The sequence below is a fragment of the Arctopsyche grandis genome, chromosome 7, assembly GCF_051622035.1.
Source record: "Arctopsyche grandis isolate Sample6627 chromosome 7, ASM5162203v2, whole genome shotgun sequence".
NCBI lineage: Eukaryota > Metazoa > Arthropoda > Insecta > Trichoptera > Hydropsychidae > Arctopsyche > Arctopsyche grandis.
Window position 1 is genome coordinate 16,632,510 of NC_135361.1, and position 21,904 is coordinate 16,654,413.

Consider the following 21,904-nt stretch of genomic DNA (forward strand, 5'->3'; position numbering starts at 1 on the left):
AATAATAAGTGTTTTATCATTCTAAGTACGCTTATGAATAATTTAGAAGGTTCTAATACACGTGTGGGGCTTTCAACATAAAATTTATTAATTCTTAATCACTTAAATGGTGCACAAATACAATATGTATAAATTACTAACCATTTCCTATAGCGTACTGTTGTAAAAGATCCGTCATATTGATGTGGATGACTCCCCTCTTCTCCTGCATTAAATTGTCACAGTGTGTCACCTTACCGCTGCCAGGACCTCCTGAAAATCCAGAGGACATGAATACGCCGAATTCGGCACCGTCGAAAAATGTATTTATGTACATACGTATGTAGTATGTAGCTTACCGAGTACGAATATGACTGGCACTTTCGGCGTTTCAAACTTAACGTGACTAGTGTTCTGCATTGGAAACTTTCCAGCGGGTGGGGTGGCGGCCACCCTTGGCTCTCCAGCCGCCGTACGCGATCTCTCCCATCCGCTTCCATCCCTATCTTGATCCCTTTCATCCTGGGGGTCATTATGCTGCTCTGAAATAACAAATCAATCGGGTAATTTCGAGCAGTAAAATTGTAGTGGTAGAAAAAATAAATAACAGGGTTTCACATCATATATATAATAGCGCTATTCTGTGTGTCTGTTTAAGATAACGCTCGCCATACTATAACCGGTACACACTCGGCGCTTTCAATTGAGCGCTTTTGAAGTGCGCGCTTCGAGATACTGGCCGAGTGTGTACGCGTTCGGGCGCTTTCATACGAAATCCAGTATCTCGAAGCGCGCACTCCAAAAGCGCTCAATTGAAAGCGCCGAGTGTGTACCGGGGGTAATAGTCGTTTCGATTCAACATACATATAGCCAGCAGTTTGGCTTAGTGATAGCGTATATATTTAGCATCACTGAGGTCATAGGTTCGTGTCCTCGCCACTGCTGGTTAGATTTGGGGGTTTTGTGACTCCAAATCGATCGTTTCTCTATCAGAGTTTGCCAATTTTATCTGATCATTGCTGAAACGGTTCCTGAAAATTGGTATTAAAAAATCTAATCCTGTTGTCACAAAAATCTGCCTGTGTATAATTTGTATTAATTATACACAGTAATCTGAAATCCATAGATGTCACTATGATTATTATTTCTGATTAATTTGTTCTAATTCTATATATTCTGATTGTATATGTATGTATTACAGTATTTCTGATTTCTGATTGTTTATGTATTTCATTAACGTACACCCGTCGCATTGGAGCAAATCTGTAATGGCGAGTGTGTATTGATTTGTGACAATAAAATAAATAAATAAAATATGTACGTCACAGTTAAAACACAGCCAACAAAACGTACAAACATAATAACAGATCAACAAAAAACTTCTATATATATGCTGTTTGTTACCAATGTTTCCTCTAGGGAAATAAGTATCCGAGCATTTAGCGCCATCTATTGAAAATTTATTTAATTAATTATTTTTTCTATTGGTGTTTTATATTGTTTATATGTACATACATATGTACATAGGTAGGTGGATAGTTTTTACTTTTTTTCATATTAAACAATTAAATATAAATATATTTAAAAGGTATTTGAAAAAATATACGACCGCAGGCAAATCGAACACAGCACCGACACATTTATTTTATTTATTTTTATTATTTAATAACTTAATATGCCATAATCCATGCGATGATATTTCATCGGGCACAGCACTAGTATATAATATTCATGGTATGTAAATACAACTTGTTTGTCGTTTAATGTACCTACATATATGTATGTAGAATTCACTATATAAAAATGAGTAAAAATTTTCATGAATTTTGGATATTTAATTTACACAGGTACTCGACATTCAAGCACAAAATTCATCTTATAAGTTAGTTAACCAATGTGCACTATTTGGATCTTATTTTAAGGGTTTCATTTCAGATTTTTCCAGGGGGAGGCAAAAGTTGGCTGGTTCATGTTTGTATGTAAGACCATTTTTTTTTTGAAGAAGAAGCTTCTGATCGACATTTTTAAGCTTGTTGAAACTTCTGTTGCCCTAAACTTTTAGTAGCGAAAAATTGATTGGATTATGATTCATTAAATATAATTTCATTAAATTACATGAATTTTCCTGGCTTTGCCAGATCTGGAGGGGTGCAAATACTCCCCCTTGCTCCAAATGATGTCCCTGGTGTATTTTATATCTAGATTCTCGATTTTTATATGATGAGGCGTATATTCCTTGAAAAAAGTCTCCATAAATGAACTCAATATATAAGATATTTCCAATCATAAGCCAGTAATACGGTTTTAATGTAGGTACATGTATTTGTTTCTTATACATTTAAAACCTACTCAATAGAATTTTTTAAATATACTTTCTTGAGGAGAAAATACGTAATACTAACATATGGATGTGTTCTATTTTAGTATTATCAAGATATTATACAACAGAGATGCAAAGGTAATGAGGAATAATATATATACTAGAATATGAATTAAGCTTAGAAGGATTTTAAAGAAATAATTGGAAAAAATTAACAAAGTGAAAAATCTCATATGATGGAATGCTAGAAGTGGTAACATGTATGTACTTAATTTATGCAATCAAACTGATCATCCTAACATTTGCAAAAAAAACTTCTTTAAGTTTTCATACATATGTATGCACTATGTTATTATTATTATTTTTTCTTTATTATTTTATCTTAAATTTATACCAGGAAGGCCAACAGGTAAACCCAACGCCCATTCCTGGCCAGAAAGATTGTACAGTCGATACAAATATTATTAGTATTATACAAAGTACATAAATACATATCAATTAATATCAACAGAGACATCTACATATGTTCAAATCTGTAAATTTATAAAATTTTAAACATTTCAGCGAAATTTAGTACATCCACAGAGACATTTATGGTCAAATTTTTTAAATTTACAGCATTTTATACAATTCAGTGAAATTCGAAATTGCTGAAAACTCAAGATTTTGCGAGAAAATGGGTAAGGTTGCCAAGTTTTTGGAACCGTTTCAATAAAAATCAGATAAATTGGCAAACTCTCATAGGGAACAATCGAAGGTCTGGAGTCACAAATCCAAGGTCTGGCCAGCAGAAACAGTGGGATTTGAACCCGTGACCACTCTGTTCAAAGCATTATATGCTAACCACTAGTCTATTCTGCTGGTCAGTTTTTTTAAGCATTTAATATTATTTGTTTTATATGATCTCATATATATTTTTCATTTTGCGATCCATAAAATAAGATATTTCTTAGACAGATTAATCAAAAAAGGTTTTGAAATACAAATTTTTTCCAAAAATTGTCCACGTGTTAATTTTTTGACAGTTTCATTCAAGGCTTCTACATCAATGATTGAATAATCAAATCAACCTGAAAGGGTATTACCAAATTGAAATCGAATAGTTTCGTTACCATGCGCAATTATATGGCGATACGACACTTATATACATTGAAAATACGCGTATATTTTCACTAAACACGGACAGTGACGTCAAACATTCGCGTTTTAGTGGTGTTTTTCACCGGTGTTGTCATTTATCCTCGGTCAGTTTTGACGAACATGACCCCCAAAACCGTTAATACGTACTGACAGCACTACCATACGATGCGAGCATATTTTATCAGGTTTTTTGATCTTCGGTAATTATCTACACTTTCGATCACATACATATAGTCGTACTATGCGAACTGTTTACGCGTTCTCGCCTCCTATTTATTAATGATATTAACGAACCCTTCGACAAGGACAGTATGTAAGCGACGTTATTTGTCACAAAATCGATAGCCCTCAAATGTTCGGACCCCAAATAATAATGAATCGACGTATTGCTCATTTCGTACGCTCAGATCGATACCGTATACATATATATAATATGTATGTAGGTGTAATTCTACTAGAAAACAACAATTGATTCTTCGTATCTGCTACCTGTCTGATGTCGTTGGTGACTAATATCCTTTAGGAATTCATCTTTACAATTCAACTGCTGAAAAGTACTTTACAAGTTGTAAATAGTCTTCGTTACGATTAGGTGCTATTTTTTTAAAAATAGAACGATTAAATATTACATTTTTAATTATGATATGATGAAATACTATCTCGATTACTAAGACGAATCAATCCTGTAAAGCTTCAATCATCAATAGTTTTTTTAATTCGCAGTTGAATAAAAGGTTAACAAAAATAATTTTAATTTAAATATGTAGAATAAAACTATTTAAAATTAATACAGATACTTTTTTCATTTTTCAAAGATTCATTGGAGTTTTCAAAACAAATGCTTAATATTTTTCGCTCTGTATTTGTAATATAAACCGCTTAAACATGACCAATTTCTAATAGTAGACATTTTATTAAATTTATTTGAATAGTTTTATTTTATTTAAATTTACTTGAATATTCATTTGTTTTTCTACGAACCAACAATAGCTACATACATAGTTATACCTACATATACATATACAAAGGCTCTTTCGAAATTATATATATTAGATTATCTCTATTTTTTCATATATCGTACAAGATTGAAATGGTTGTTATTCTTAATTCATAACTGTAGTATCCTAGATTTATAACAATTAATCTTAAATATTGTACATCTAAAATTTGGATTCATATTGATGAAATTTAATATATAATTTCGAAAGACACTTTGTATGTATGTAAGTTTTGGTTCGTAGAAGCCGTGACGTTAAATTTAATAAAAAAAGAAATGAATATTCAAATAAATTTAAATAAAATAAAACTATTCATATAAATGTAACAAAATGTATACTATTAAATTATCCATGTTAAGCGCTTTATATTAAAAAATTACTAGTTCAAAATATATTAAAGATTTTTTAGAATATTTCTGAAACATCTACTTGTAGGGGTTGATATATAAATTAATAAAACAAATGAGGAAAAATTTTTATAAAAAAGTAAGAAAAAAAAACAACTATAAAAGCATAATGCTAGACAATATGCAGATATCTGATGTTTACCACAGATTATAGATTACCATATAAAAAATTATAATGTATATGTACATATATGTATATATATATATATATATATATATATATATATATATATATATATATATATATATATATATATATATATATATATATATATATATATATATATATATATATATATGTTGATTGAAATATAATTTAATGCTCATTTTCATGCCATATCATAAAATACATATGTATCTAAGAAAAACATGACTCAAATGAATGATCAAGCAAATACAAAATATTATATTATATAAGCACAAATTTTTAACGTGAAAATCTTAGTCAAAACATAAATAAAGAAGATAGGTGATAGCCTACTGATAAATAAAACACAGTATTATTCATAGTAACAGCTAATACATATGTATATATTTTTGAACAAAATATATACATACATATGTAGTAAAATTAAGTATTCAATAACTTACTAGTAGGGCTTGATTTAAAAATTCTATAATAACAAGATAAATGAATCTTTTTCTATATATATATATATATATATATGTACACACATGCTTTTTATATTTTCAAACGAAATAGAATAGTAAGTTTATCATATTTACCACATTTAAAGAATTTAATTGTCTACTAATAAACGGTTACCTATAGAATAGTTGAATGAAAACAAATATTATTGCTATGCAACGAAAACAAGACAGTATATATCTATGTATTCGAAGTTCCCAATTTGGTTTTGATTAAAATAAACAATTCTGTATAAAATTAACATATTAAAACCAATTTATATAACATTAAAATTAAATTGAAAAATATTTATGATTTTTTTTTACCTGTGTCCAAACAGATGCCCATATTCCATGAAGATCACATATAGCCGTCTTGAACGCTTTGATATGGTCCAAAATTGATGCTGGTGGGAGAGACGATGTTTTAAAGGTCCAAATTTCAAAAAACCTATTTTATATGTAAAGTTCTCATGAAAAAATATCCAAACGTAGCACTTCACATAATTTTAACGGAGTCCCGAAACGCGCGTGCTGTTTTTCCAATGGAAATCAAGAACAATTTTGATTTCCCAATCCCATTCCATAGCGATTTTGTCAATTTGCGTTATTGAATTAGACACACTAGTAAAATTTTCACTGATGAACTTAAAATTTCCCAAAGGGAATAGGATAAATCAGTATTGTAAGTCACTTATTGTCGAAGGAAATGTTTGGAGTTGGAGAAAATTTTCCGATTGTGTTTTCCACGTATCGGAAAACCGCGGACGTACATACGGTGGCACTGATAGCTACACGTCCAATGAACAGCCCTTAAACGTTACAATTGATATACGTTCGGTCAGATGGTCGAACGGTTCGATTCAGGGGCGCAAAACCGATGATCAATAGATAGAAATTTGCTATCGTCAACATTTATTCGTAACAAAATGATATTCTGTTAATGAAATATCGCTAAATTACAGTGATCTTTAGGATAGCCAAACATTTAACTTATTGGTAGTTTGATTCAACTGTTATTTTAAAGCATGTGTACTATTGATTTTTGAGATTTGTCACTACAATTTTAATCTTTGTAAATATATTTAAATAATCTTTCATAGATATACAAAGGTTCCCGAAAAAAAGTCCTAATTTTCGAAGGCGCTCAAATAGAACTTAAGTAATAGAATTCCACAAAAAAAGGTTAGTACCCTCGGATACTCCTCGCAAATACTCCTTGTCGCTTTTTTGTGGAATTCTATTGGGTTAGTTCTAGTTGAGCATCTTTGAAAGTTTGTAGGTCTCGAGAGTGCAACTATCTCGAGTGCATTTTTCCGGTCACCATATTCAAAATCGGTCTCCGTGACGAGACAGAATGTTAAATTACAGAAAACGTAAATATCGGAAGGCAAAGATCGAAAATCGAAAGATCTTAAGTCGAAAGATCTAATGTGCGCGCGCAGAATACGGGAGGAAAAGCATGTTCCTCTTGTTCCTGTTGTATCCTGCTCGCGCAAATTAAGTGAGTATGTACCGTTTACCATGCACCATTTTTTTTTTGATCTTTCGACTTAAGATCTTTCGATTTTCGATCTTTGCCTTCCGATAATTGTGTTTTCTGTAATTTAACATTCTGTCTCGTCACGTAGACCCATTCAAAATGGGTCTAACCTCACGGGACCGAAAGTGAAACGCCCGAAAACGCAAATATCGGAAGGCAAAGATCGAAAATCGAAAGATCTTAAGTCGAAAGATAAAAAAAGGGTCTCTCCCCCCGTCGTACATACTCACTTCATTTGCGCGAGCAGGATACAACAGGAACAAGAGAAACAGGCTTTTCCTCCCGTATTCTGCGCGCGCACATTAAACAAGGCTGTATGACAAAAAGAGAGATAATTTCACCGCATGCCACTCATATATATTATATATACATAGTACCGTTTACCATGCAGCCTTTTTTTTATCTTTCGACTTAAGATCTTTGGTCCTGTGGTCCACTAACAAGAGCTAGATGAATAGAGGCTCTAAGTATAGCTCTGAATATTTTCCATGTCTTTAATTTGATAAAGGTCTGTATGAGAGAGAGGTAAGGACATAAGTGATAGCAATGTAACTTTCTAAAATAGCTTCTGTGGCTTTTGCATGTGCTTCCCGCCTACATATGTGGTGTTCGACAAATATTTAAGAACTTTTGACTTGGATTCCAGATGTGATTTAAGAACTGCCCATCTTTGATTATATACTACAGCTGTTGACCTCTGGATTTTGAGGCGTTATGATTCAACCTAGCTTATATGTAGGTAAATCTGTCCCTGTTTCTCACTATACTATATTTTATTTTATTTTTTACAGGTATATATCAGGAAGGTCTTTAAAGGTAACCCCCAATGCACCTTCCTAGACAATTAATTACAAACATTGCACCATTTTTTATTACCTGTATTTCGAGAGGCTGAAGAACAGGAAATTAACTATTAATTAATTAATTAATCCATTGACATCTATGGATTTAGACTTGTACATAAATTTTTACATATTGTACATAAATCAAATTCAGATATTTGTGACATTGGGTAGGATGGTTTTTGCCAATTTGATGGAGGAACCGTTTTAACAATGAAATCAGATAAATTGGCTAACTCTGATAGGAAACGATCGACTTGGAGTCACAAATATCCAAGTCTGACCAGCAGCAGTAAAGATAGCACGGGATCAAACCCAGTAACCTTTCGGTGCTAAACATAAACGCAACCACCGAGCCATACTGCTGGCTCTGGCTAAGAAAGAAAGAAAATTCAAAGACATTTATTCTGTACGTCGGATGAATTTAATTATACAAATATGATAGCTATAATCAGGGCCGGATTTACATAAAAAGAGGCCCTAAGCTATTCCACTTACGAGGCCCCTCCAACCCCCATTTTCACTTTATTAAAACATATATAACGCTCATTACTTATGACTATACGTGTTAAAACCAATTATAGTTATGAAAATATAATACAAACATACGTACATATTTGTAACATAAATTTTAGAATTTAAAAAATACATAAAGAACTTACCTTTAATTCTTTGAAATGAAGATTTTAGCACAAACTAAAATTTTTAATGTGCACATATTTTTGAGCGAAAGTTTTATTATTAATATCCTGGATTCTGAGACCCTAGGCTGAAACCTAATCAGCCTATAGGGTAAATCCGGCACTGGCTATGATGCTTATGATAATGTTGATTTAAATCTATGAGAGATCCACCTTATCCAATGGGTAAAAATTTAAAAAATATAAATTGATTATTTTTCATGTCTTCATGGTTTAGTAACAAACTTGTCATGCAAACTACATATGAATACACTTTTGTATGTAAAAAAAGCCTTAAGAACATATGTAGATATGAATATGTTTTAATTTATCACATGATTATTCTGAATGAAAAAGATATTTTCTCTATCAGTTGAAATATTAAAACTAATCATGTTTATATGTCAAAAAAATCTTCAAAAAGCACTCATGGAACACATGAAATTTTGAACAAGATTACTTGATATTCAGTTATGTTGGATAAATATACAATTTTTGCCTGTAATATTTACCGAAATAACTATAACTCTCCCTCCCCTCATTTATAACCCAATTGTTTTTATAAAAATTGGAGGTATGTAAATTGGTAAAGTTTATGACTCTAAAGGAGTATGAACATTTTATAAGCTTGGAAAATATTGATCCAACAATATAAGAAAAATTGTTCAAATATATCTATAGTTACATCGATTACCCCGGAACTTTACTCGAATGTAACCTCTTTTTCAAGAAAATTTGTAAGATTAGTTAACTATTAATTTATGTATATATCAAATGGGTCATACTAAACATCATTGACATATAAATTAATTATTAAGTCTGAATACACAATGGAAAAGAATAAAAATTGCTAGTTTTATAATAGCCTGTACGGCTAATGATTAAATATCGAGTGTTTGCATTTAAATAAATTAAACTGAGCAAACGAAGAAAATGGTAATTTGACCTCCACATGCAAATCCCTGAAATTTCTAGCTCAATGCATTGGGGTAAAATTCTCAATTTCAACAAAGATTTCGTCATATCATCATAGCTGAAATTTACTTTGGGTGGGTAAACCATCAATCAATCGTATGCGACATTTTATATAATACGAATTAACAGCCTTGACTTCGATAGCTTTTTAATTCCTCGGCGGTCGGGTTGATTTATTACGACTTACAAGTTTCATTATAAAATCTACTTATACCCAGAATTGATGACTTGCCGACTAAGTACCGCCTGGTTCGTATTGATCGATGTAGCATCGACATATTTCACTATTACCAATTAATCCATCAATAATTTCACAGATCCTAGACTTCTCAAACAGAAAAGAAAAAAAAGGTTGACAATAAAAACATTTATTGGAAGCACATTTATACATTGTCTATCTATTGTATTTTACAATTCAATATGTACACAATATATAATAATGTAATACATACATTATAATATGATTCTTAAAAAATAACTTTTTGATATAATATACACCATTTGACATTTATACATATGTACATATGTACTTGATTATTATAAGAATTTATTATACAAATAATCTCACATTTATATTCAAAGAATTAATTTTGATTGAAAGTAAATATATTCATAAGACTTATTTGTTTTACATAATATAATAAAAAAAATATATCATGTGACTTCGATATTTAAAAAGTGGAGTATTGGAAATGATATCATTGAAACGTTTAAATATGCAAGACATAGTAAGAAACCTCGATGAAATGTAAACGTTTTCTAGAACAAAACTTCAATTAAGGTCTCCAAAAACAAATAGTATTCTATACAGGCAATAATATACACATACATATGTAAATAACAATCAATATTTCTTAATAAAAACTTAATGCGTATTAATATTGTAAAAAAATATTTAATAACCAACACTAGATGGAAATTAGCCATAATAATTAAAATTACTATAATAATAAAATCATTTGTAATGGATTTTTTAAAATACTTATTCCTAAATGATTTACAGATAATATTGCAAATTGTTCGAGATCATATTTTCAAGAAAACATGATTCTTAACCAACAGAAATATTTTAACAGTGTTTATGAATAGATTTTTTTATAAATTGAATGTCCAAATAACACAACACTAGAAATTAATTCATATAAAATGCTTGCAAGCACGAATATAAATTTGTAATGACACAATACTGATATGTTTGATACAATGGATATGTCACTATCAAAAAGCGTTATGTATGTACATACATACGTACATACATACTATATGTTACAGTCCCAATTTTCGTTCGCTCCGGTTCGTTCATGAACAGTTTAAGTGCTAAAGGTCAAAAGCTATCTTCAAATTACTACCTTGTCTTGCATAAGACTTTTAGTTGTCAGAGCACCAAATTTTTAAATTGGGAAATCCTGTGGAAACCACATTAAAACGTTGCTATAATTCCCACTTATGCTGATTTTTAAACCATTTCAACCCAATATACGCATACATAGAAGATATAATGGATAATGGAGCATACGGCGGAAAATACTTATGCCCGATGACATATCATTGCATGGGTGTTGGCATATTAAGTTATTAAATAAAGGAAAATTAAAAGAAATGTGTCGTCGGTCATGTGATCGATCCCCACACGGTCGAATTTTTTTCAAATACCTTTTAAATATATTTAATTTAATATTTATATTTAATTGTTTTATATGAAAAAAATGCTAAAAACTACCTACCTACCTACCTACAATATAAAAAATATAAAAAACTGATAGAAAAATTAATTAATTAAATAAATTTTCAATAGATGGCGGTAAATTCTCAGCCAAGCGGAAAGATTGGCATCGTTTAGTACATATATATACATAGAGATTTTTTTCTTTTGTTATTATATCTTACAGATGTATGTCAAATCGAAACGACTATTAAAGTACGGCGAGCGTTATCTCAGACAGACAGACACACAGATAAAATAGCGATATTATATATATATGATATGATAATTTGTGCATGAACAAACTATTTTGTTTGTCAATTTGTTCTGTACATTATAACTGACCAGATTGATACGAACAAACTAGTATGTTCATGAACAAACGAGATCTACACCTGGACTGTAACATACATATGTATACAATATATATGTACATATGACACACTTCACGAGTAATATTACTATAGAACTGATAACTTATTCAATTTTCGTGATCATTTTTTAAAAAATAATTTTATATATATAAATACACATGTTAAAAATGTTGAGTACCACTTTTCAAAACAATACACACGAAAATATATAATATTATAAATTAATTCGTATAATGTATGACTAAATGAGTAAAAAAATTCACAATTTAAGTAATTTAATAGTAAAATATATAAATTATATAAATTTGTATAAAAAATATTAATTAAAAAAATAGGCGATTTAATGGCTGGAATTGTTTTCACAAATGTACATACATATATGTATGTTTATTCTTACAATAATCTCAATCAACTCATTGGGTTTGACATTATTTATGATTTTTTTTTTAATATTACACCATTCATATATATACATACATACATACATATATTATATATAAGTTAAATACGAAAAAATTTTCATCTTCACTACATTCTCAATATATAATATGTAAATAATTACTTATAACAGCCAAACTTCAGGTTACGCTTTTCAGTCACAAAATATTGCACGTCATATCAATGGAGGACTTCAAAAGTCGATAAAATACCAGTCAACAGTAGTTGTCGTCATCATTCATCATTTTGGCCTTATTTTTTCATACATAACCGTCTGTACAATACTGTTGGGATCCTTGGTTAATAACGTTCTCTTCTTTATAAAGTTGAATTGCTCTAAAGCGAATTCGTACAGCTCATTTTCCATTTTCCAAATAACAGATTTTTGAATTTTATGAACGGTTTTCTCCGATGGGGGAATTTTCGAAGTGGTTTGTCGCAAATGCGATTTATTACTACTTAAGAAATGTTGTGTTGCTCCTCTAAACATCCTCGGCAATGTAATTTCAAGAATCGATATGAAATCCAACATTTCTTCGGTCACGCCAACGACTAAATAATTATTCAAGAGGTTTTTCTTTGCTTGTTCTAAAGCCCATTCGTTTCCAGGTTTCCTAAAATTCATCGTTTAAAAAACATTAATTTAATATAAAAAAAGTAAAAATGTATGTAACCAAAAACGTTTCAGTAATTTTTGCCAACATGTGTTTGCATACCAACAATCTGCAGCATGTCCGCAGAAAAAGGGAATCTGAAGCCACATGTTATTTGGATCACAGTCGGAACGATTTTTTTCTACACATTCATCAAAAGTCTGCAAAACCAAAAAAAAACTTAACATACATATTTGAATAATAAGAGTTTGCAATGAAAAATTGTTAGATTACTCTTACCATTTTATTTCCATGTTTTTTTCTAACTAGATGGGGACGAAAATTGTCACCGTGTCTTAAAAAGTAATAGTATGATACTAATCGGTCCAAAGGTTTACGTATCAAATTAATATAAAGAGGTTTTGATGATATTCCTAATCTGCAAATATAATCAACATGATTAGTAAATGGTTAATGAAAAAATAATTAAATCCTCATTTAAAATGTAAGCACCTATCAAAATTTAAAAATGCCATATGTCCGTGATAAAGAGCTGGTTTTACAGAATTCCAGTTGGTGATGTTTTGAGCGAACCTATATTGATTATTTAATGCCATCACATGCATATTGGCGGTGATGTTAACGTGCAATACTTTGAATGCATTCTTTTTACAGAGATCATATGCCACACCTACAAAACTTGTGGAGCCCGTCTTTGGTACTCTGTTGTAAATCACAACTAAATCGTCACTTTCTACATTAGTGACAGGATGCTGATTCGTTTCTTGATAAGACGAATCTCTCAAATCTCTTCGAGCTTGGATTTTTTCTGAAAACAAAATATTTGTTGCTACAATTGTACTAAAAATTCATACAAAAATAATAATTGAATGTCTAGTTAAGAAAAACTGGATTTGATATTTTTTATTTTTATTTTTTTATTTTTATTTTATTTAAATAGGCACACGAGACAAAAAATAATAATAAACATAAATAAAAATATATTATTCCATTTACAGTGAGCACCATATGGTGATATAAAAAAGTAAAATTACAAAAACATCAAGATTTAAAAAAAAATATGATAGCTACAGAAATAAATATGTTTGGAAACACATGTATAGAGATTTATTGTTAGTATCAAATTTGCAGAATTTTATATAATAAATTTTTTTCTCTAATCGAATATGGCATCTTAAAAGATTTACTAATTTTATAATCTGGGATGTGGAGTTACGCAGTAGTGGTTTTTTGGTCGGGACAGTTTAAATTTCGAGGGATTTTCGACTTCGATTTTGTACATACATATGTATAAATCGCATTTTTTAAATTTATATTAAGGTGACCATCCATACTGGTTCTTTCGGTATCTGTATTTGGTAAGTCGTGAGATAAAACCAGTACACTTTTTTATGTAATAGAATTTTTTTATCTAATAGATGGATATAAATATATAAATTCTTCAGCGAAAATGATGTCTCCTACAAAAATATTGGCAAATTAGTCAAATACTGTTTCCACAGTATCAGGAACAAATGCACCAGCTGAAGGATTTTTTACTTTGATGAACAATATATAGTCCAAATTGAATGTTGAAACTTTAAATTGTTTGCTAATCACTTAATATAATATAAAGGGAATTCAAGACAGTGAAAATGTGCGTCCACGATTATTTAATCTTCGTTATAAATAATTGAAGTATTTAGAAATATGCTTTTTTAAAAATAAAGTCCTGGTTTTGAATTTGGAAAAAATGATCACCTTAGTTTGTTCAAAGTCTCTGAACTTGAATTTGAAAACAATAAATAAAATAAAAGTCTCGGGAATCAGTGGCGTAACTAGGAATTTTGGGCCCGTAAGCAAAAAATCATTAAGGGCACCGCCCCCTCTTGAATTTTTAAATCGAAATACTAAATTTTTGGTTCGCAACGCAGAAATACAGGTACATAATATAATTCTCTTATTATTTGTGCTCAATTGTAAGCAAAGATAATTCATTGAGTCTGGTTTGACCGATCGAATTTATTTTGTAATCTTTTATTATTTTTAATTTATTGAATGTCCTTTCTACACTTGCCACAGTTACCGGAAGAGTAAAAAATAGCATGAATGTGGCATATAATTCTGAAAAACCACTCACCAAACAACTGTACTTGGCAATAAGTAATTCTGAAAATTGCCATATGGTTATTGTTTCAGAAAGATCTTTCTTTATTAATAAAAGTACATGTGTAAATTGAGATTCGAATTAATCTTAGAAAACTTCTGGATATTTTTCTCTGAGATGTACATACAGGTAGTGAAAACCGAAATAGTTTTTCACTACCTGCCCCCTATCTTCGTGGGCCCGTAAGCATTGCTTGGAACCACCACTGTCGGGAATATCAATCCAACATGGGCCCCCCCCCCTGGATTGATTGAAAATAGTCAAATAATGTTACTTTTATTTTAAATCACTTCGTGTTAGCATAAAGAAAGTGTGAAGAGACAGAACGTTAGCCAGCCAAGTTGGTAGCCAAGATTTGATCGATTTGTTACAAAGTTTTATCCGAGTATCAGGTATGCCTTACTAGTTTTGCTAACATTACCAGCAACAACATATACAGTGGAGCGATCGTTCAGCACACTACGTCGTGTAAAAACATGGCTTAGATCTACAATGTCAGATGAACGTCTGTCTGGATTGTGCATGTTAAGCGTACACAGAGACAAAGTGAATTGCAATAAAAAAGACTTTATGGACAAAATTGTAGATCTGTTTAAGTAGCGATAACAGACGACTTCAGTTCTTGTTTAAAGAATAAATTTTATTTTAAATCTATGTTGTAATATATGTATTGTGTTAATAAAAAAATTGTTCCTACAGTATGCCCTTCATTACTACAGTGTCCTGTCCATTCGTTCACCATACAAATCATCATCATCATCATCATTTACAGCCATTCGCCATCCACTGCTGGATGAAGGCCTCTCCAACACGCTTCCACTCGTCTCTGTTTTGCGCAACACTCATCCATCTCATTCCGCACATTTTCCTAATTTCGTTCACCCATCTTCCTTTTACTCTTTTGCCTTCTCTCGGGTACCATTCAAGAACTTCTTTTGTCCACCTTTCGTCCATCCTCCTAGCTACGTGACCCGCCCATTGCCATTTCAATCTCTTCACTCTATCCACTATGTCCACTACCCTTGTCATATTTCTCACCCACGTGTTCCGCTTTCTGTCTTTCCTCGTTATGCCAAGCATACAGCGTTCCATACTTCTTTGAGTGCATTGGATTTTATTTTGCATCTTGGCGTTCAGTGTCCAAGTTTCACATCCATACGTCATCACTGGCAAAACGCATTGATCAAAGATCCTTTTCTTCAGGCAGAGTGGCATTTTTGATTTAAAAACAGCATTCATCCGTCCAAATGCACTCCATCCTAATTTCATACGTCTCTTTATCTCTTCATTTTTACTACCAGACATGTCAATTATTTGACCTAAATATAAATAATTATTTACTACTTCTACTGGTTTATCATCTAAATACGCTACAGTAAATTAAAACTACATTAAAACATTACTAAAAATATTTTGCCCCCCCCCTTTGAAAATTGTCTGCGGCGCCCATGGAATCCAGTATATAATTTCAAAGGTATAGAAATCGATCGGCAATATATGTATGACATCGAAATGACCCTGAAAATAAATGTAAACATAACCAAAGGCATAAACGGCGCGGCGTACCTATACGGAACAACGGATACGGAAATGCCGAAAAACAATCGAACGCAATTAATTTTGAATATAAACATGGGGTCGTAAGAGTAATTTTCACGCGCATACTTCCCGGCGCCAACGTACAGCTGAGCGTCGAACGTAAATAAAGCAAACGTCAAGTGGCAGTAGCGAGGGGAGGGGAGGGGGGAGGAGGGGGGGGGGGGTTGGGTGGAGCAGATTGACAGTCGTCACCGATTTTGTCGAGCTGCCGTTGCTGGTGGGCGAGCTGCGCTTGGAAGAGCAGGGTGAGGAGTGAGAGCAGCAGCAGCAGGGCGCACAGCCAGCTCCAGCGAGAGCAGCAGCCCCTGGCGAGGCCGCACGGCGACCCAACAGGTGAGAGCGGCATCTCGATTTCGATCTCGATCCCGACAGCCGGTCGGCCGGTCCCGCCACCGCTCGGGCTTCTCCTTTCCGCCGCCAGGTCGCGCTTCGATCGCTTGCCTGTTCGGCGCATGCGCGTTGTCTCTTCTTCACCCAATCGTCGCATTCGTCGATCGCGGTTTCGCTCATCCGCGACCGCCATTTTTTCCAATCGCTGTGTTTAACTATCGCGATTGTCTGAAATTACATTGTTGATTTTCTATACATATTGGAATCCTCGTTCACGTTCTATGTTTAGAAATAGCAGATCTGATCAATTCGGCGATGTGCGCAAATTCGCTTTATCGCGGTTCAACATAACCTAAACAGTTGCGTCATGCTGTGACCAAAATAAACCACCCACCGATTCAAACTGAAAGTTTTTGGAAAATATTAACATACCTACAGGTAAATTTATTAATGTTTTATGCTTTTAGAATTTATCATGTCTTTTTGGCTATTGTGAAAGTATCAGTTCGATTGATAAATACATTTTTGGTGATATTTTCCATTTTTCAGAGGTATTTAATTAGGGCTGCCAGATTTATTGATATCCAAACCAGGACATTTTATACAAGAATGATAAAAAACTTTATAGAAAGCGTAAACTTAACAAATTACATTTAAGATCCTTCCTTTTATAAACTAATATTTCCTTTCTATTTTTTACTAGCCTCTTCTTACTACGCTTTCGATTTTTTCGTCTGACGAAATTTGTTCCAGTTTATTTAGTTATTTTGATATTTATTTATTTATTCTAAACAGACCATTGTGGCATAACAGGAATTCCTAAAGCGCCACAATGGTCAAAAATATAACACAAAAAAAAAACAAAATAACAATTAAACATAAACATAAATACATCCATACATAAAAATAAAAAATAGCATTTAATAATAACAGATAAAGTAAAAATATCAAATAAAATATAGCATAAGGAATGCCTTGCACCTACAGCCAGTTTCAATAAATATGTAAGAAACAACTACAAATACAAAACATCCCTGTAAGGCCCAAATGGAAGAGAGTTAATCAAAATTTCACTCATAAATCACAATCAATCATGAAAACAATGATGAGCGCAGACTACCAGATAAATGGGTTAGAGTAATTTCCGATAAATGGGTTAGAGTAATATTAAATGAAATTAATTACATCTTGCCGAAGAAGATTGAAAATAAAAATGATTTTCTGAATCTCGTTTTTCTTGCTTTTTAAACCATGAATGTGGATCTACTGTTTTATTTTTGTATTATTTAGTATTTTTGCAGCTTTATAACTGCAGGGGGTCGGTATTTCTGAACAATAAATGGTCAATAAGCAGCTATCGAAAACCGGGACATTTGGTAGTCCAGAAAGGTCCCTTCGGGACGCTGGGACGAGAGGCTTGAAACCGGGACAAACCCGGAATACCGGGACGCCTGGCAACCCTATATTTAATACGGGTCTACCTCACGGGCCTGAATGTGAAACGCCCGAAAACGCAAATATCGGAAGGCAAAGATCGAAAATCGAAAGATCTTAAGTCGAAAGATAAAAAAAGGGTGCATGGTAAACGGTACATACTCACTTAATTTGCGCGAGCAGGATACAACAGGAACAAGAGGAACAGTTTATTATATTCTGCGCGCGCACATTAATACGGGAGGAAAAGCCTGTTCCTCTTGTTCCTGTTGTATCCTGCTCGCGCAAATTAATTGAATATGTATCGTTTACCATGCACCCTTTTTTTATCTTTCGACTTAAGATCTTTCGATTTTCGATCTTCGTCTTCCGATATTTGCGTTTTCGGGCCTTTCACACTCGGGCCCGTGACGGAGACCAGCTTTGATACATATGTATAATTGCATTTTCACTCGAAATAGTACTCGTGAGAGACACAATTTACAACAAATCAAAATATCTCCATAATGATAAAAATTATCAACAAAAACAGCATAAACAATTCATCACTTGTATCGTATATTCCTTACTTTTTCATTTGTTGACTATTGCGTTTAATGTGTAGGTACATTTCTTTGTAAAGCCTCATTTAAAGACATGAGCCGCAATAAATATATAAATTAAATTACATCACCAACAAAAAAACTATTAAACCGAGCTTAAATTTTTACTGTGATCGTAAAAACTCCGCATATCATAATAAACTTAAATTGAATTGAATAAATTTATCGACTGACGTTAATATTGAACAAATTTTAGTATTTTTAGATTGATGCGAACCAAAAGGGATCCAGCTTGTGTACATATTTCTAAAGATGAACGTTCCTAGCTGCAGTCAAAATAATATGACAGATCACGAATATGTACGCCCTGTAAATATTCACATACGAAAAGATCTCAGAACTTCAAAGAGAGCCAGAAAAGTCATGTCGCTCAGCGAAAAAATGGATATATTGAACGAGCTAAATGGGGGTGTGAGTGTAGCCACCCTCTGCCACTATAGATGTTTGAGCGAATCCACCGTTCGTTATATCAAAAAATCAGAAGATAAGATTAAAGCTAGCATCAAAGCGGGTGCACCCCTCATCAGCAAGGTTACATACATATCCAGAGATCCGCTCATCGAAAAAATGGAAAAATCGCTGACGTTATGGATCGACGAACGAGGAGAGAAGGATGATTGTCCGACCGGTGCCACTAGAATTCGAAACAAAGCTCTTCAGATCTATAATCAGTTAAAAGTGGAGACGAAAGCCAACACCACTTTCTTAGCTAGTAGGGGATGGTTCAGTAGATATCAAAAACGAATAAGACTAGGGAGCGCTGGAATGCTCGACGATAATTTTAAAGAAAGATTTCATGAAGAACTTCAAAAAAAGTTCAAAAATGGTGAATGGAACTCTACACATTCATCCTTGGGAGATCTCGATGAACTCGAATTGGAAGAGACGGAAGAAAAAGAAGATAGCGACGTAGACGGCTGTGGTGAGCTCGCAATTGAAGCAAACAACGAATCAAAAAATTTATCTGACGGAAGTGAGCATGAAATGGAAGAATTAGATGACGATGAAAGTAAAACTTTGCAGTCCAAAAGTGAAGCTTTGATTGAAGTGATTGAGATAGCCAATCTGCTTCAACAAAAAGTAGACGAAGTTGACCATGTCCTTGAAAGACGCGATCTGTTCAAATGTATTTTAAAGTCAGCAATATTGCCCTATGTCAAAATGTACAATGACCTATCAGGAATGAAGCAAAATAATTCTGATTTTGTAGATTCTTCAGATGTGAGTAGCATTCTAATCAAAGAAGAAAATCTGTAAATCTAACTATCAATGGTTTATATTAAATATATAGATATGTTATTGTTGTTTTTATAATAAATAGTTAGTTAAACTAGTCCTTCTAGTACTTTTTATTTTCATTATTTATATACTATATTTTTCATCACGAAAACTTGGTTTCTTTGTTGTGTATATACATATGTTATTAACCCTTTCGGTGCAGACATCTTTTCTGTTGAAAGTCCGCGGCGCGGAAAATTTCACCAACATTTCCAACTAGAATTATTTAGAAATCCAATAGAAAGCAGGTATAGAAATTGTAGCTAATCCAAACAAACCCTAGATAACTACCGCCGAGGATTTCGAGTTTTGTAAAAGTGTGTTTAGACTCTCTAAACAAAAGAAATCTATTAATGAATTTATTTTTCCAAAACTAGTTGTATCTTCTTCATTGTTGTTAAAATGTAATGCTCACAATCTAAATGCCAAGCCACAATCAAAAAAACTCAGCAGTTAGGGATTCCCATAAAGAAATTCTGCTATGGTTATAAATTCAGAAATTATTCAGAATTCCGGTGTAAACCAGTTTTTATAAACATTGACACGGATTACACGACCCATGTTCAATTCATTTTTTTCAATGCTACCTGGAAAGGCTTAGTGGGTAGTATTCTTGTTTATTTTTACATACTCAAAATACAACGCTGATCGGCGTATTTCAGGTTCATGGACTTATTGGCAAAACACCGATCGGCGTTGGTCAGCATTCAAAGGGTTAAGAGGTACCTTGTTACGAATCAAAAATGTATCTGAAACATTAACAAACATTTTCAATCGTGCAGAGATAAGAAAGCTGGAGTTTTTCATGCTATATTTTGTAAAATAATATAGAAAAAAAATCATCGTTGTTGAAACGCGTATCAATTATCATTCTTAATATCATTCGATGAAATCCATTCTCCAGCGCAACTGTCACGTTGACAGCGTCAAGCATTATTGCACAAAAGCGACATCGACCGAGCAGCGAGAGACACCAATTTCAAAAATAACCAAGAAGCGCTAAATTTGCTAACAGGAACTCGCCAGTGTGTCGTGCTTTCCGCGTTGCGTAGCAGCTGATCGCCCTCTAATTGCCATCCTTCCGCGTAAACTTCACCTTCCCCTCCCATCCGCAAGGATTCAGTTAGAGACTCGGCAAATCCCAGAAGTGGTTAAGTGTTCAAGTCTCCACGTTGATGTGTTTTTGTGCGTCGGTGATGTAATCCTGTGTCCTATTTATAGGCGGATATTGTTGACACGTTGCTACCAGACGGGGATGAAACACCCGACGGAAATCGCATGCTGAAGAAATGCCTGCGATGGTAAGTGGAGGGTGAAATTACTAGAAGCCATACTCGTGTGCGATTCAACGGGAACTTTGGCGTCTGGCGTGTATTTACGAGTATCGAGGTTAAAGCGTTCACTTCACTGTGGTCCAACAAATAAATGTTTATTTATATTCGCGTCGCTTTTCCGCCGAGAATCGCTTTTTCCGGTTACTATCTGTTATTTTAGCAAATAATCAATGGGTGTTTTCATAAATTTAGATACATATGTTCATCTGGCGCATGAGAATAGACTACTAGGCATTTGTATCCACGTTAGTCACCCTATAATGTAACTTGTCTAATAAAGCACCAATTCTAAAAGGAATCCAAAGAATGCCTTGTAGAACGCAGTCAAGCTTATTATAGTGATTTGTTTTGAAATTGCATTTTAAATTGCAATCCAAAGATTCTGTGTAGCATACCCAATCAAATTTGTTTAAGGTCTATCCTATTTTGATGACCGATATAGTCGATGATACTTAAACGATTCTATAAATTGCTCTGGAGAGTCTTTAAGCTCTCATTAACGTTTGGAAGTAGAGAGATGCAGCCATTAAAACGTTATAAAT

At 32.7% G+C, this 21,904-nt stretch overlaps 3 protein-coding genes across 5 annotated transcripts in view; 1 reads left to right on the forward strand and 2 right to left on the reverse strand.

Moving 5' to 3' along the window:
- Positions 1-5,820, reverse strand: part of LOC143914077 (adenylate kinase isoenzyme 5) — a 36,792-nt gene extending 30,972 nt beyond the window's left edge. Inside the window, exons 1-3 of the mRNA XM_077434167.1 lie at positions 5,799-5,820; positions 339-521; positions 142-252 (exon numbers count right to left, since the gene is read on the reverse strand). Coding sequence (XP_077290293.1) covers positions 142-252; positions 339-521; positions 5,799-5,820 — 316 coding nt within the window. The remainder of the gene's footprint in view (positions 1-141; positions 253-338; positions 522-5,798) is intronic.
- A 6,215-nt stretch (positions 5,821-12,035) lies between these two features.
- Positions 12,036-17,902, reverse strand: Hs2st (Heparan sulfate 2-O-sulfotransferase). Its single transcript, XM_077434884.1, has 5 exons — positions 16,577-17,902; positions 13,132-13,447; positions 12,919-13,057; positions 12,742-12,839; positions 12,036-12,639 (listed from the first exon to the last, which is right to left on the reverse strand). The coding sequence occupies exons 1-5, from the start codon at positions 16,905-16,907 to the stop codon at positions 12,267-12,269; spliced, it is 1,257 nt and encodes a 418-aa protein (XP_077291010.1). The 5' UTR covers positions 16,908-17,902; the 3' UTR covers positions 12,036-12,266.
- LOC143914610 (uncharacterized) lies at positions 16,509-20,094 on the forward strand. Of its 3 annotated transcripts, none has more exons than XM_077434885.1 (2): positions 16,509-16,717; positions 18,947-20,094. In XM_077434885.1, exon 2 carries the CDS (start codon positions 19,003-19,005, stop codon positions 20,005-20,007), a length of 1,005 nt encoding a protein of 334 aa, XP_077291011.1. In that variant the 5' UTR covers positions 16,509-16,717; positions 18,947-19,002; the 3' UTR covers positions 20,008-20,094. The 3 variants fall into 3 exon arrangements, with proteins under 3 accessions (XP_077291011.1, XP_077291013.1, XP_077291012.1); XM_077434887.1 differs by having other exon boundaries at positions 16,528-16,717; positions 18,956-20,093; XM_077434886.1 differs by lacking the exon at positions 16,509-16,717 and adding an exon at positions 16,729-17,152.
- Positions 20,095-21,904: the final 1,810 nt, after the last annotated feature.